The sequence below is a fragment of the Pituophis catenifer genome, unplaced genomic scaffold (assembly GCF_029215685.1).
Source record: "Pituophis catenifer annectens isolate HBS135680 unplaced genomic scaffold, rPitCat1.0.hap2 SCAF_2, whole genome shotgun sequence".
NCBI lineage: Eukaryota > Metazoa > Chordata > Lepidosauria > Squamata > Colubridae > Pituophis > Pituophis catenifer.
The window spans coordinates 224,376,850-224,391,282 of NW_027256882.1; the positions used below are offsets into that span (position 1 = coordinate 224,376,850).

General features: G+C 41.1%; 1 protein-coding gene across 1 annotated transcript in view; it reads right to left on the reverse strand.

Moving 5' to 3' along the window:
• The window catches only part of KDM4C (lysine demethylase 4C), a 253,930-nt gene that overhangs the window by 181,905 nt on the left and 57,592 nt on the right, over positions 1-14,433 (reverse strand). The window contains exon 9 of the mRNA XM_070938600.1: positions 2,630-2,767. Within this exon, the coding sequence (XP_070794701.1) occupies positions 2,630-2,767 (138 nt within the window). The remainder of the gene's footprint in view (positions 1-2,629; positions 2,768-14,433) is intronic.

Genomic DNA, 14,433 nt, shown 5'->3' on the forward strand with positions numbered 1-14,433 from the left:
GAGATGACATTAATAAAAGAGAACAAACTTTACAGTCTACATGTGTCTCAGGCCTATGTAGGCTGTAATTGGCAAACATATGATATTAATGTAGAACAACTTACAGTTGTAGAGAATCCCTATTTTTCCAATTCAATAGCTTTCATACTGTGTTCTGTGGAACTCTATATTGATCAGTTAACTCAGTAACACTAGACAAGCTTCACTGAAAAAATACCTTACAAAACGTTTCTAGAATGTATAGCTACAGTGCAATGCTGGGTGTGCTCACATCTGCATTCCTAGATTAAGTTAAACAAAGTAAAGACCCAATGCAGATTCACAGAAGAGGAGTTAGAGCAGACAATACAGATGAAAGGAACCGATTGCTGTCTCCAACAGCAAAGAGATGGAACCCATGAGTTTCCTCAATGTGCTGAAAAATTAGATTTATTTTATTTTATTTATTTCAATTTGTATACCGCCCTTCTCCTAGTGGACTCAGGGCGGTGAACAGCCAGAGCTAAAACACATGCAGGTACAAAATTTAAAATTGTTAAAAGAATTATATAACTGGCCCAATTTAAAAAAGTTCAATTTAAAACCCCATGACAATTTAAAACTAAAAAGACTAAAAAAGGGGGAGGGGGTTCACGCCAGCCCTGCTTGATGGAAAAGAAAAGTTTTCAGGGGACGGCGAAAGACACGGAGATCTGATATCCTTCGTATCTCCGGGGGCAAATCGTTCCAGAGGGCAGGAGCTGCCACAGAGAAGGCCCTCCCCCTGGGGGTCGCCAGCCAACATTGCCTGGCTGACAGCACCCTGAGGAGTCCCTCTCTGTGGGCGCGTACTGGTCGGTGGGAGGCTATCGGCGGCAGAAGGCGGTCCTGCAAATACCCAGGTCCTATGCCATGGAGCATAGATCAGGGAAAGATGGGCTGGAAGCTAGACAATAAAAAGTATGCTTTGTCTATTCTCTGCTTATTTGCTTATTGGATAAATGGCTTCTCTTCCCAGCCATCCTTCTATGTTTGTATTCATACAGTTTTGTAAAATGCTTTAATCATAAATGTGTGATTAGTGTTAGCATTTTAGGCATTTCAGTGGTGGGATTAAAACATTTTAACTACCGGTTCTGTGAGCATGGCTTGGTGGGCATGGCATGGCATGGCTTGATGGGCGTGGCAGGGGAAGGATACTGTAAAATCTCCATTCCCACCCCACTCCAGGGGAAGGATACTGTAAAATCTCCATTCCCTCCTCACTCCAGGGAAAGGTTAGTGCAAAATCCCCATTCCTTCCTGATCAGCTGGGACTCGAGAAGCAGAGAATAGATGGGGGCGGGGCCAGTCAGAGGTGGTATTTACCCATTATCCGAACTACTCAAAATTTCCGCTACCGGTTCTCCAGAACTGGTCAGAACCTGCTGAATACCACCTCTGATTAGGCTGGATCCATAGTGAGGATAGGCAGGTCAGAAGATCTTATGACCCTGGAATGAGGAGCTGTGGCAAGTTGCTAAAGTTGAGGAAGTGGTTGAAGGTCTAGACAGAATTGAGAGTTAATCTCTCTCATCTGATGAGGACAAGTAAGCTCACAATTTGTTTATATGGACTGCACAGCCTTGGAGATTGCCAATTGACTGGCTGATACTAGATTTTACAGCAAATAAAGGGGATGTCAGTATGTTGAATTTTGGTTAAGTCCCATGCTGAACCAAATCTTTTAACTGCTAAAATCAAATAAAGTTGTAGACAATATATTCCATCTTGTTGACAGCTCTCATCCTCCCCCAATGATTCATTTAATACTGCTAGGCAAAGACACTCAAGAAGTCTCATCAATATTCTTCTTGTAAAAACAAGAACCCTAAAAGCCACAACTTTCACAGAGGTTATTTCCTTGGGAATCAGGGGTTCCAGATTTTGTATGCATTCTGTAAGTTAGCCCTTTTGAGGTGCCTTGGTTCAAAAATTGTTGCCCTATGATGCACCATTTTGTCCAGTTAAAAATCATGATGAGCATCCTAGTAGTATATAGATACTGCTCCTACATACATATAACATAACATTAATATTATCAAAACAGCACAACATTTGGCTGAATTTTTAAGAATTTATCTAAATAAATCATTAATTACATGGAAATGAGAAATTTTCAGTTAGAAATCACATACTATATATTTTCTGAGAAGAAAACATCATTGAACTTATTTCTGAGAAAACTTAATAAAAATTCTACCTTAGCAAGACAACCATTATAGTTGAAATAACGAGTTGAAGCATTTTCAAACTCTGAAAATAATTCAGATGAAATAAGTTGGAATTAATATAAATATAAACCCGTAAAGACTGTTATTGTTTTAAAGGTCACAATAACTTTAATGAGCCAATTCTAACAAAATGTGCACTGCCTTAATAGCCATACCTATTGTAGGAAATGTCTGAACTATCTGGTTATTATTACTTGTAATGCTTAATAATATAGTATATTATACAAAATATTTATTCAGTATAAATTACTTTTGTTGAAATTATTGCATGCTGCAGATTTTTTCAAAATTGCCTTTTTTAAATTTCTAAATTCACGAATCTATTTTAAACACATTCTTTTGGATAACTTGGTTATTAGTAATATCATCTGACTTACCAATTTAGCTACTTTTCCATAATCAATCCATCTAATTGTAGCAAAGTTTGTTGATTCTGCACAGTTGAAACCATGATTATATCCTGCATGGTATCCATATGGGAAAGTGATCATAAATTCTCCAGCCTCCTGCGTGATCTAAAAAAGAAGACAAGGACAATAAATGAAAATCTCTTGAATATGGCTGTAGATTCCTTGCTTTCCTAGATGTTACCTCCCAGTTGTCCTTTTCTAGTCTCAGTATTTCTGTGTGGACTATACAACAGATAGGTCAAGTGGGACATTTGACAAGAGGAACAGATAAAGATTCTCTTAAACTATGTTTGATTTCAGCTGACTGTGTGAACGTATTCCTGTAACATAACTATAAAGGATAAATGATTTCCTTTTTTTTTCCTGTCATGTTTGTTCCAATGTCCACTCTAGCCTACCCTCCTGGATCTCCCACCGAAATACTAATGGAGTAAAATTCCATTTAACTTTTAAAGATTATCCAAGGTCAAATATATGCCACCAACTGTTAAGACATCATGATAAAGTATCTTCTGCATATTAGAAAACAGGAATTAAAACACATAATTTTATACAGCCAGGTTGCTATCTCCAACAACTTCACCCAGTGCTAAAATAGATAAGTCAAGGAATCATTGTAAAAACTAAATCAACAGACAAGCTTCAATAAACGTTCTACCATTATTTTCATATGCCACCAAATCACAGTGCTTAAAGACAGTTAATTACCACTTCTACTGGGTTGGCAAAATAGCTAAAGCATATTTAATTAAAAATAAAGAGTAGCAAATTTTGAATCTGTATATGGAAAAGATACCATATTTTTTGGAGTATAAGACGCACCGGAGTATAAGATGCACCTAAATTTCTGGGGAGGAAAACAAGAAAAAAAGAATTCTACCTCTGCCTACCAGCATTTAAGGTGGCACTGCTTTATGCCACCCTCCTCCTTCTTCTGCAAGCAAGAGGTGCCTCAGAGACTCGGCTGGGAAAGAGGGTGTCGATTACTGAGAAGTTCTTTTCCAGAAAACTTATCGGGGTGCTCCTGCAATCCGCAGGGACTACTCACTTTCCCCGAAGAGACCCCTTGCAAGCTCTGGGGGACGGTCAGAGCACAGCCTGAGGAACAAACCTCTTCGGAACGGTCTGGGGGGGGGAATCTGCCCAGCAGCTTTGGTGAACAAGGCGGGCCCCACAGTTCGCAGCTGGTCACCCCTCTGGCCACCCAGCGGGCAGTTCAGTACAGACAATGGTCGCAATGACTTCACTCCCCAGCAATGTGAGAAGCCACCGCCGCTTAAGCCCTCTCCGCACCCAGGAGTCGAGCTGAGCGGGAGCTCCTAAAGTGAAATGTCCCTCCTTTCCAGCCATCGCTGCCCGTTGGCCAGATTCCCCAATGCAATTCTCAGAGCCACGTTTCAAGCGGCAGCCAGTTCCCCTGCAATGTGCAGTGGGGAACTGGGAACCGTTTTGGATTTGGGGAGGGGATCGCAGCGCTGCCGCCTGAAAATGCTTTTCTTCCCATTGCACATTGCAGAGCTGCACACCCTCATCCTCCTTCTCAGCAGACTCACCTTCTTTTTCCTCCTAAATTGTCTGATCAGCAGAGGCTTTTTTTCTTTTAAAAGCCTCTGCTGATCAAGAACGCAGCTGGGATCGTCAGAGGCTTTTAAAAGAAAAAAAGCCTCTGCCTATCAGGCAACTCAGCTGGGATCATCAGAGGCTTTTAAAAGCATTTTTTCTACAACCTCTTCGGCAGAAAAAAATGCTTTTAAAAGTAAAAAAAAAAAGCCTCTGATAATCCCGCGGCTCAGCTGGGATCGTCAGAGGCTTTTCAAAGCATTATTTCTACAACCTCTTCATCCGAGGAGAAGGACAATGACAATGACTATCCCATCTTCCTGCTTAGAGAACACTCAAACAAAATGTAATAAAACATTTCTAATTCAAACAGCAAAAGCTTGGCTGAAAAAGAAACCACTGATTCCTTTTCTAAAAGCAGTAAATGAGAACTAAGCGTAACTGCTAATACAGTACACTCCAGGGCTTAGAAACAACAGCAGAGAAGTTTCTTTCAAGCAAACTTTGAAAAAAAAATAACTTGTTTAAGACGTCATCTCCTGCTGATCTAACTATTCAGGTAAAAATATTTAAAAAGTGCTCCCTTGGATATTTAGATCTTAAGGGTTTTTTAAATATAATTTTCAAGATAAAATGCAACACTTTATATTGTGTCTGGAAAACAACTAATAATGCCAGTTTTCATTTGGGTCTGTTTTCTGAATTTTATAATGGTCAGCAACCAACCTGCCACATTTTGCACTTGATACATTTTAAGACAGCCTTATACCAAATACATGTTACGGTGGGATATATGAAAGGTAACTACTAATTCCAGCTCAGGAACACAGTTGATCTACTTGGTATATCTATACAAATGTGTTCCTTGCTACTATGACATTAGGAAGCTGAGCTGAAGAAGCATCTACAAACTACAAGTACTCCTGGATCTACAACAGTTTGTTTAGTGACCATTCAAAGTCACAATGGCATTGAAAAATGTGACTTATGACCCTTTTTCACATTTACAAACTTTGCAGCATCCCCATGATCATGTGATCAAAATTCAGATGCTTGGCAATTGGTTCGTATTTATGATCGCTGCTGTGTGTGCAAAGGTCATGTGATCACCTTTTGCGACCTTCTGACAAACAAAGTCAATGGGGAAGCCAGATTCACTTAACAATTGAGTTACTAACAGGGGTGAAATGCTACCGGTTCGCTCCGGTTCGGGCGAACCGATAGTGGTAAAAACTACCGGTTTGGGCGAACCGGTAGTGTAAAAAAAAGCTAAGCGGTTCAGGCGAACTGGTAGTTAAAAAAAGCTACTGGTTCCTCTGAACCAGTATTTCCGACGATCAGCTGTGCAGCGGGGTTTAGCTTTGCTAGAAAGCAAAAAGTCCTGCTTTTTAGCAAAGCTAAATCGCGCGCCACAGCTGATTCCCCCCCAGCTGTTCCACTTACCTTCCCAAGTCTCCTTTTGGTGCATACTGCGCATGCACATGCACGCAGCACACACCAAAAGGAGGCTTGGGAAGGTAAGTTGAACAGCTGGGGGGGAATCAGCTGTGCAGCGCAATTTAGCTGAATCGTATTCCACAACTGATCCCCCCTTACTTCTACTTACTTTCCCAAGCCTCCCTTTGGTGCATACTGCGCATGCACCAAAGAGCGTGCATTTGGTGCACACTGTGTATTTGCATTCAGCGCATGTTTGGCATGCACTGCACATGCAACGCATGTTTGGTGCGCATTGTGCATGTAGCATGCATTTGGTGTGCAGCACACATGCGCAGCCAGCGAACCGGAGCAAACCGGTTTGGATTTCACCACTGGTTACTAACTTATCAACTGCAGTGATTCATTTATCAACTGTGTCGTAAAAAGTCATAAAATGGGGCAAAACTCACTTAACCAATGTCTCATCTTACTTAACAAAAAGAAATTGTAAGCTCAGTTGTGGTTGTAAATCAAGGTCTGCCTGTATAGGTCTGCTTTTTCAGGGGGAACATAATCTTAACAAGAGCAGGCTGAACTTCAGTGCCTGAGACCATTTCCCTACTAACCAACATCATCTTTATCTTATCAGAATTTAACTTCATCCTCATCCAGTCCATTATCAAAATTAACCTAAGGGAGACTGCCATTTTCTTAAAATTAAATGACAAGAAGTAGGGCTCAGTAATATCACTATGGTGATAGCACCTCAAAACCAACCATGAGATCAGAGAAAATGGGAACACTCTTCTAATTTCCAAAATAATTTAACCATCAAGATAATTAAATAGTATGACCTCATATCCTGTTGAAGAGCTTAACTCAGGGGTGTCAAACTCGCGTCGTCACGACATCATCACATGATATATCACAACTTTTTTTCCCTTCACTAAACCAGGCATGGATATAGCTAGCCCGTGACGCATCCAGCCCATGGGCCGGTTTAGCCTAACTGAAATGAGTCCAGATAATATATGATCCAGATATCTTTCAGTTAAAACTACAGTTTCTCAATTACCTCAGCCAGAAATGGCACATTTAACACCACCTGATTTTTAAGCTCTTTCAAGTCAAGGGAAGTTTTCTTTAACATTGGCTTCATCACTGACTTCTATAGGCAGAGAGTGATACACATCTCCTGCAAGGGAACATTAATTACTTCCTTTAATTGCAGGGCTATATTAAGATGCAAGAGCCAAGCAAGCATATAGGCACTTTGCCTGCTTCATCAAAGGTTTGCAAATTCAAAAGTATCCAAAATAATATGACAAGTGGCTGCCATTACTAAAAATCAATTCAAGGCATATCTGAATAATTTTATCTATGAAGAATGCTCTGTTTCATCTCCCCAGCTTTCCAGTGAAAGCAATGGTGCATAATGCAAAAAAAAAAACCCTTTCAGAACAGTAATGACCAATTCTCTATCTAGAGAGAGAAGGAAACATTCTTCGCTACTTATCACCACAGAATTGCTCTGAGACTTCCTCTATTCACAACATCTGCCCTTCTATTTGATCACCTTCAATTCCCTAGTAAAACAGTCTTGAGTCTTCAAAAGGGAAGAGTGTTGCAAATAGAAGACAGCAAAATTCCAAGTTCATTGAGAAAAAAAATGGATCCATCAGGCGCTTTAATTAGATCACAAGTAACTAGAGAAGGATCAGTACACTTATTATATGCAGTCTCATGTTACTGGTTCTACGCAAACAGAGCATCAGATCTAGAATATGTCTTATATGCTTGAGGCCCGATATTAATTGGCCAGTGTACTATTTCAAGCTGAGAAAAATATGATGGATCAATTTACAAATAATGTATTGACTAGAGGTAAGGCTGGCAGAGAGATGTGCATACATGTATGCCCCCCAAATATAGGGAAGCAAGATAGAGCTGGCTACATCACAGCAGTTGTGAGTTTGTTTAAAATCAAACAAGAAACAAACAGCACACACTTTCAGGGAAACACCCAGAGAACAGTCTGAGTCAAAGAGCAAAGGGAAAGCAAAGACATAAGAACGCTAATCCAAAGTTAGTGAGTTGTTTCCAAAAGAGATGTTTTTGCTGGCAGCCATTTTAAAATGGGCCAGATGTAGATATGGTTCAATTACAAGCATTAGTGTCTTTCTTCTCTGCTTAGCTCTCTGAAGCTGCTAATGCAGTTAGGTGCTCTGCAGGGATGTGATCCCTCATCACCTGACTCCTCTGACACCTGGTCCTGCTGATGTTTTGCTGAGTTAGATTCAGATTGCCTCAGATAGCTGCTGAGTCTTGGCAATCTGATGAACCAGGCTCTTCACCTTCTGATGCAGAGGAGTCACACTAGCTCATGACAAACAGGTCCATGATCTTATTTCATATAGGAGATTTCTATGATACATTCTAGGCTTTTTTTATTTTTCTCTTAGATGCTTTACCAGCATACCACATTAGGATAGGAGACGGTTGCCTTTCTCTATGAATTCCCTAATTACACTGCAACCTGAAAGGAAGTATGTCAGTCAGCATTAGAACTCTCTTTTCCCTGTAGCAGATAGGTTGAAGTTTTCCTCTTTTTCCTGGGTGGACAAGTTAACTTCTTCCACCCTTAATAGCAATAATCTCACTGATTATATCCTAATTATTTCTTGTTTTGTCATCTCCCAAGCACAGTCTACCACATCAAGCCCCAATAAGATCAGTCATATATTCCTTTGCCCAATGAAATATGATTGTATGATTTCATTTCATTTCATTAAATTTTTATACCGCCCCTCTCCCGAAGGACTCGGGGCGGTGAACAGCCAGGATTAAAAAACATACAATATAAACATTAAAATACTTTAAAACATAATTAAATCTATATTGGCTTCCCCCAATTTAAAACCCCTTACCCATAAAATTAACCAATTAAAAATTTTAAGCCAGCCCGGCTTGCTGAAATAAAAAAGTCTTCAGAGCCCGGCGAAAGGTCCGGAGGTCCGGGATCAGTCGTATCCCTGGGGGTAGCTCATTCCAGAGGGCAGGTGCCCCCACAGAGAAGGCTCTTCCCCTGGGGGTCGCCAGCCAACATTACCTGACCGACGGCACCCTGAGGAGACCCTCTCTGTGGGAGCGTATTGGCCGGTGGGAGGTTATCGGTGGCAGGTGGTCTCGTAAATAACCGGGCCCTAAGCCATGGAGCGCTTTGAAGATGAGGACCAATACCTTGAAATGCACCCGGAAGACCACCGGAAGCCAATGCAGCTTGCGCAGGAGAGGTGTTACGTGGGAGCGCCATGTCGCCCCCATAAGTACCCGCACGGCTGCATTCTGCACCAGCTGGAGCCTCTGGGTGCTCCTCAAGGGGAGCCTCATGTAGAGAGCATTGCAGTAATGCAGGTGGGAAGTGACGAAGGCATGAGTGACGGTGCATAAGGAGTCCCGATCCAAAAAGGGGCGCAACTGGCATATCAGGCGAACCTGATAGAAAGCCCCCCTGGCCACAGCCATCATATGCTCTTCTAAAGACAGCCGTGCATCCAGGGGGATCACCCAAGTTACACGCCCTCTCCGTGGGGGCCAATGTCTCGCCCCCAATAGCCAGCGATGGCACCAGCTGACTATATCGGGATGCCAGCAACCACAGCCACTCAATCTTGGAGGGGTTGAGTCGGAGCCTGTTCCTCCCCATCCAGACCCGCACGGCCTCCAGGCACTGGGACATGAGTATGATCTTCATACAATCAACAAAGTGGTGTTATCTTTTACTGGTAGCCATGTTAGTGTAGGGCTAGAATTTTGTAGGCCCTCTGTGTATAATAATCCAAAGGAGGCCAGATAGAATTCTGATGGAGGCTGATAAGTCAATGTCTTTGTAACAGACCATCAAAGATCCTAGCACCAGCTTAGCTTACCCCAAAACAAGTGACCGTAAAGCTGTTTTATATAAATTCTTGTTTCCTTACACCCCTATTAAAGATAGCAATTGCACATTATATCTAAGCATAAGCAATATAGAAGGGATTATGCACAACAGCCATATGTTCATGCTGAGATTGTGATTGAATTGTTTTATTTTTAAGAATACGAAGTGAGTGCACAGAAGTATAAATATTTTCTGTGCCAGTAATTCCCAAATTTATCTTGTCACTCACCCTCACTGGTGACAGTTTAGCAGGTGTGCTGTGGCAATAACCAGCAGTTCAGCTGTCACCTGGTAGGTGTAGGCTGGCTTATCAGTGTTCAGCATGTTTCCAGTTCTATCACTCTAAGCCAGAAAAGATCATAGCCTGACTCCCCCTATTCACATTTTCACAGAGGTATATTTATTAGAACTCCAGTTTAGCATAGACTGCTCCCTAGTGGTACTAAATTATATAACTATTAAAAATGCTTAAATAAGAAACTAGGGAGAATGCTAGGGAGATTCAGGTACCTTAAATAAAATAAAAATAAAATTGAAATAAAATAACATTAAAAAAATAATGTAAAATTTTGCATACTCAATATCCTACAGCTTATGAAAAACAAATTGGGAAACATTAAAAGGAATACTTTTGCCAGTATCCTTGACATTTCTATTATTTTTCCAATGTTTCTTTTATTTCAGTTTGCAGAATACAAACAAAATGTAAAATAAAAGCCAGTACATGACATATGGGGAGAGGAACAAAAACGAATATGGTATGTGTTTATATATGTAATTTAATAAAGGCCACTGGATGTGTATAAATCTTTGGAGGAATCTCTATTGCTAGAAAAGGTAAAAAAAAAATCGAAGATGATGACCAGCAGAAAGGTGGATGTAATGGCAATCAGTACATCACTGGAAATCCTGAAAGACCAAGTTAGGAAGATTGTCATAGAGAAAATCTATGTGGTCACTAAGAGTCGACCCCAATTCAATGGCACATCATCAAACAGTGCAGTTTCTGCTTAATGTTTTAACATATACTTAAAATAAACATCTAAATTTGTTCAGATGTAACTCTTTAATTATTGATTTCACATCTCTAAATAGCACAGTGGTATCCTGCATAAAAAGAAGCTGAAGACATTCTAAATAGATGCTAAACAACTCGCTCCATGGTTTTTTTTTTACAAAACATAATACCTGTTAGACCATTGTCCTCAATTTAGCAATTAATCCTTCTTTACAAACTTAAATGCATACTCAGGAACAACAGACTTAGTCTGGATATATAATCTGTTTTACTGTAGATAAAAGAAGCCCTAATAACAGTAGCCACTGCAGATTTGAACCGAGCTTTTTGTTTATAGTGGGCTGCAGTTTTAAATCTTACATTTCTTTTTCCCACCAATACATGATAACAAACCTCTTGCAGCTCATTTCTTGCTCCTACATATGGAAGAAATCCACATTGTGTTTTGATAACATTCTTGGCTGGTTTGGGATTCCGTTTCTGTGTTTTCTGGCATATAACTATTGTGAGAAAACTGCAGCTGTTCTACAATTAGACTTAGTCATTTTTTAAATATTTTCCTCTCCAAGACTACAAACTATAAGGCAGGGTTTGAAACAGAAACAATTATGTTTTTGCAGTGGTTTTATATTATATTATTTTCAAACCTAAGGAAAGATTTACATTTTCTTATTTGTTTTCATTCCTTTATATTGAGATTCCTCTTTGTTCTGAGAGGCTGCTAGAGTTTGCATTCAACAGGACACCAATCTTTACTATATCTTTATACATCTACATTGTATTTTGAAAAAAAAATGGGAGATAAAATGTTTTAATATTTCATCTTTATCCAGCATTCTTATAGCAATTGTAAATACCTAAGAGTTCCTAAGAACCGCTCCCCCAGCACCTGGATGAAACGACCTATCTGGATCCGTTCCAGTCGGGCTTCAGGCACGGGTACAGCACGGAAACGGCATTTGTCGTGTTGGTAGATGATCTCTGGAGGGCTCGGGACAGGGGGTGCTCCTCTGTCCTGGTCCTGTTAGATCTCTCAGCGCTTTTGATACCATCGACCATGGTATCATGCTGCACCGGTTGGAAGAGTTAGGGGTGGGAGGCACTGTGTTGCAGTGGTTCTCCTCCTTTCTCTCTGACCGGTCGCAGTCCGTGTTGACAGGGGGGCAGAGGTCGACCCCGAGGCCCCTCATATGCGGGGTGCCGCAAGGGTCGGTCCTCTCGCCCCTCCTGTTCAACATTTATGTGAAGCTGCTGGGCGAGATCATCTGTAGTTTTGAGGTGAAGTACCATCAGTACGCTGACGACACCCAGCTGTACACCTCCACCCCGGACCACCCCAACGATACCCTTGAAGTGATGTCCCGGTGCCTGGAGGCCGTGCGGATCTGGATGGGGAGGAATAGGCTCAGGCTCAACCCATCCAAGACCGAGTGGCTGTGGTTTCCGACGTCCCGATATAGTCAGTTGGTGCCATCACTGACTATTGGGGGTGAATCATTGGCCCCCACGGAGAGGGCGCGCAACTTGGGCGTCCTCCTGGATTCACGGCTATCTTTAGAAGAGTACTTGACGGCCGTGACCAGGAGGATTTTTCATCAGGTTCGCCTGATTCGCCAGTTGCGTCCCTTTCTGGATCGGGACTCCTTACGCATGGTCACTCATGCCTTCGTCACCTCCCGCCTGGACTATTGTAACGCTCTCTACATGGGACTCCCCTTGAGGAGAACCCGGAGGCTCCAACTGGCGCAGAGTGCGGCCGCGTGGGTGGTAATAGGAGCGACTTGGCGTTCCCATGTAACACCCCTCCTGCGCGAGCTGCACTGGCTCCCGGTGGTCTTCGGGTACGCTTCAAGGTTTTGTTTACCACCTTTAAAGCGCTCCATGGCTCAGGACCTGGGTACTTGCGGGATCGCCTACTACCACCAATAGCCTTCCACCGGCCGGTACTCTCCCATAGAGAGGGGCTCCTCCGGGTGCCGTTGGCCAAACAATGCCGACTGGTGGCCCCCAGGGGGAGAGCCTTCTCTGTGGGGGCACCTACTATCTGGAACGAGCTCCCCCCGGAGATACGGAGGATCCCGGATCTGCGCACCTTCCGCCATGCTCTAAAGACCTTTTTATTTCACCAGGTGGGCCTGGCTTAATTTTCTCCCTCTTTTATAAAATAATTTTTAATTTTTAATATTTTTTAGTATTTTATATATTCAAATTTTAAAATTGGTTTTAAATTGATTGGGGTTTTAATTGTCTGGGCCAAAACTATTTAATTTGATTTTAATTCTGCTTTTTAAATTTTGTATGTATGGATTTTATTGTTAGCTGTTCACCGCCCTGAGTCCTCGGGAGTAGGGCGGTATATAAATCAAATAAAAGTAAAAGTAAAAGTAAGAGAGCCAAGTACAATGTCTGCTAAACACCTGGGGCTACAACTTCCACATCTCCAATTTAAAATGGTCATCCATACTGGAATAATCGATTTTGTCTGCCATGCCATTGTTCGCTTACTTAAAACATTCCTATTCCACCTAAGAATGCAAATGGCTAACAATAAAATAAATATAAAACCAGAAAACAGCAGACAGAAATTACATTGTGCACTAGATGCAATTTGATAAAAACAGTAATTCTTTTATATATTGATGGCACTTTTAAAAAGAAAGATCCACTAATTTCTCAAAATTTATGGATAAGGAAATGAGATGGGGCTTTCTAGAAATGTAAATTTCATTTCAATTCCTAGTCACAATAATGGAAAATCATAATCACAGAAAGCTTACAATATAGAAAAATGATCTGATGATGCTACCAACAGATAAACAATTTCATATAGAAGAATGTTATACTTCAAATATTCTATTTCTAAATCATTTGGAGCTAAAAAAAATCAACACAAGCAATTTGAAGTATAGGCAGAAACAAACTGGAAGACATGAAACAGTTTCAACAAAATAGTTTATGTGTTTTCCATACACAATTCCTATTAACAAACAGACTGTAGCATCTTGAACTAATTTTTATTTTTAAAAAAGTCTCCAAAGACAGCTCTAAATAAAAGTGCACTGAAATAATCTATACATGATATATCTAGAATCACAGAACTGGAAGAATTGGAAGGATCTATTTAAGTCATCAAGTATAAATGCATGCTTACTGCAGGAATCCAGATTAAGCATCCCAAACAGATGGCTGTTTAGCTTCAGTCTGAAAGTCACTTGAATGGATCAAAGTCAGTGCTGGGTTGCTACCCATTTGCCCCGGATCGGGCGAACCGGTAGCAGCGGCGGGAGGCTCCGCCCACCTGCCTGGATGCTTCTGCGCATGCACAGAAGCATCACTTGCATGTGCAAGCACACACACGCCTACGAGCAAACCAGTAGCGACGGGTTTTGAAACCTGTCCCTGGTCAAAGTGCCAAATCTGCATTCTCCAACAATGGCTATAATTGCCCACCAATCTCAGTTACACAAAGTAATGCCTAGTCACTTGACAGTTGGAATTCCAGGTTCACAACTGGATCCAGAATAATCTCTAAAATGAGTTTTCAAAGGAAAATGTTGATTCATTTGAAGGTAATTCCTAAATCAGATCTACCAATGAAAAATACATCTGTATGATCAGAATTCATCTTCAGTTTGGTAGTCCCTATAGAGTCCCTTCTTCAAGATCCCAAGAATTTCTTTAGAATGAGATGGGAAGAATAGAGTTGGCTATTATTCACATATTGGTGACACCAAACCTCTAAATTTCAGGTGATTTCTTATAGAAACAGAATGGAAAATAATAAAATAAGCTGCCCAGAGTAGTCCCATGGTGAGAGGTGGCAAATAAATTTAA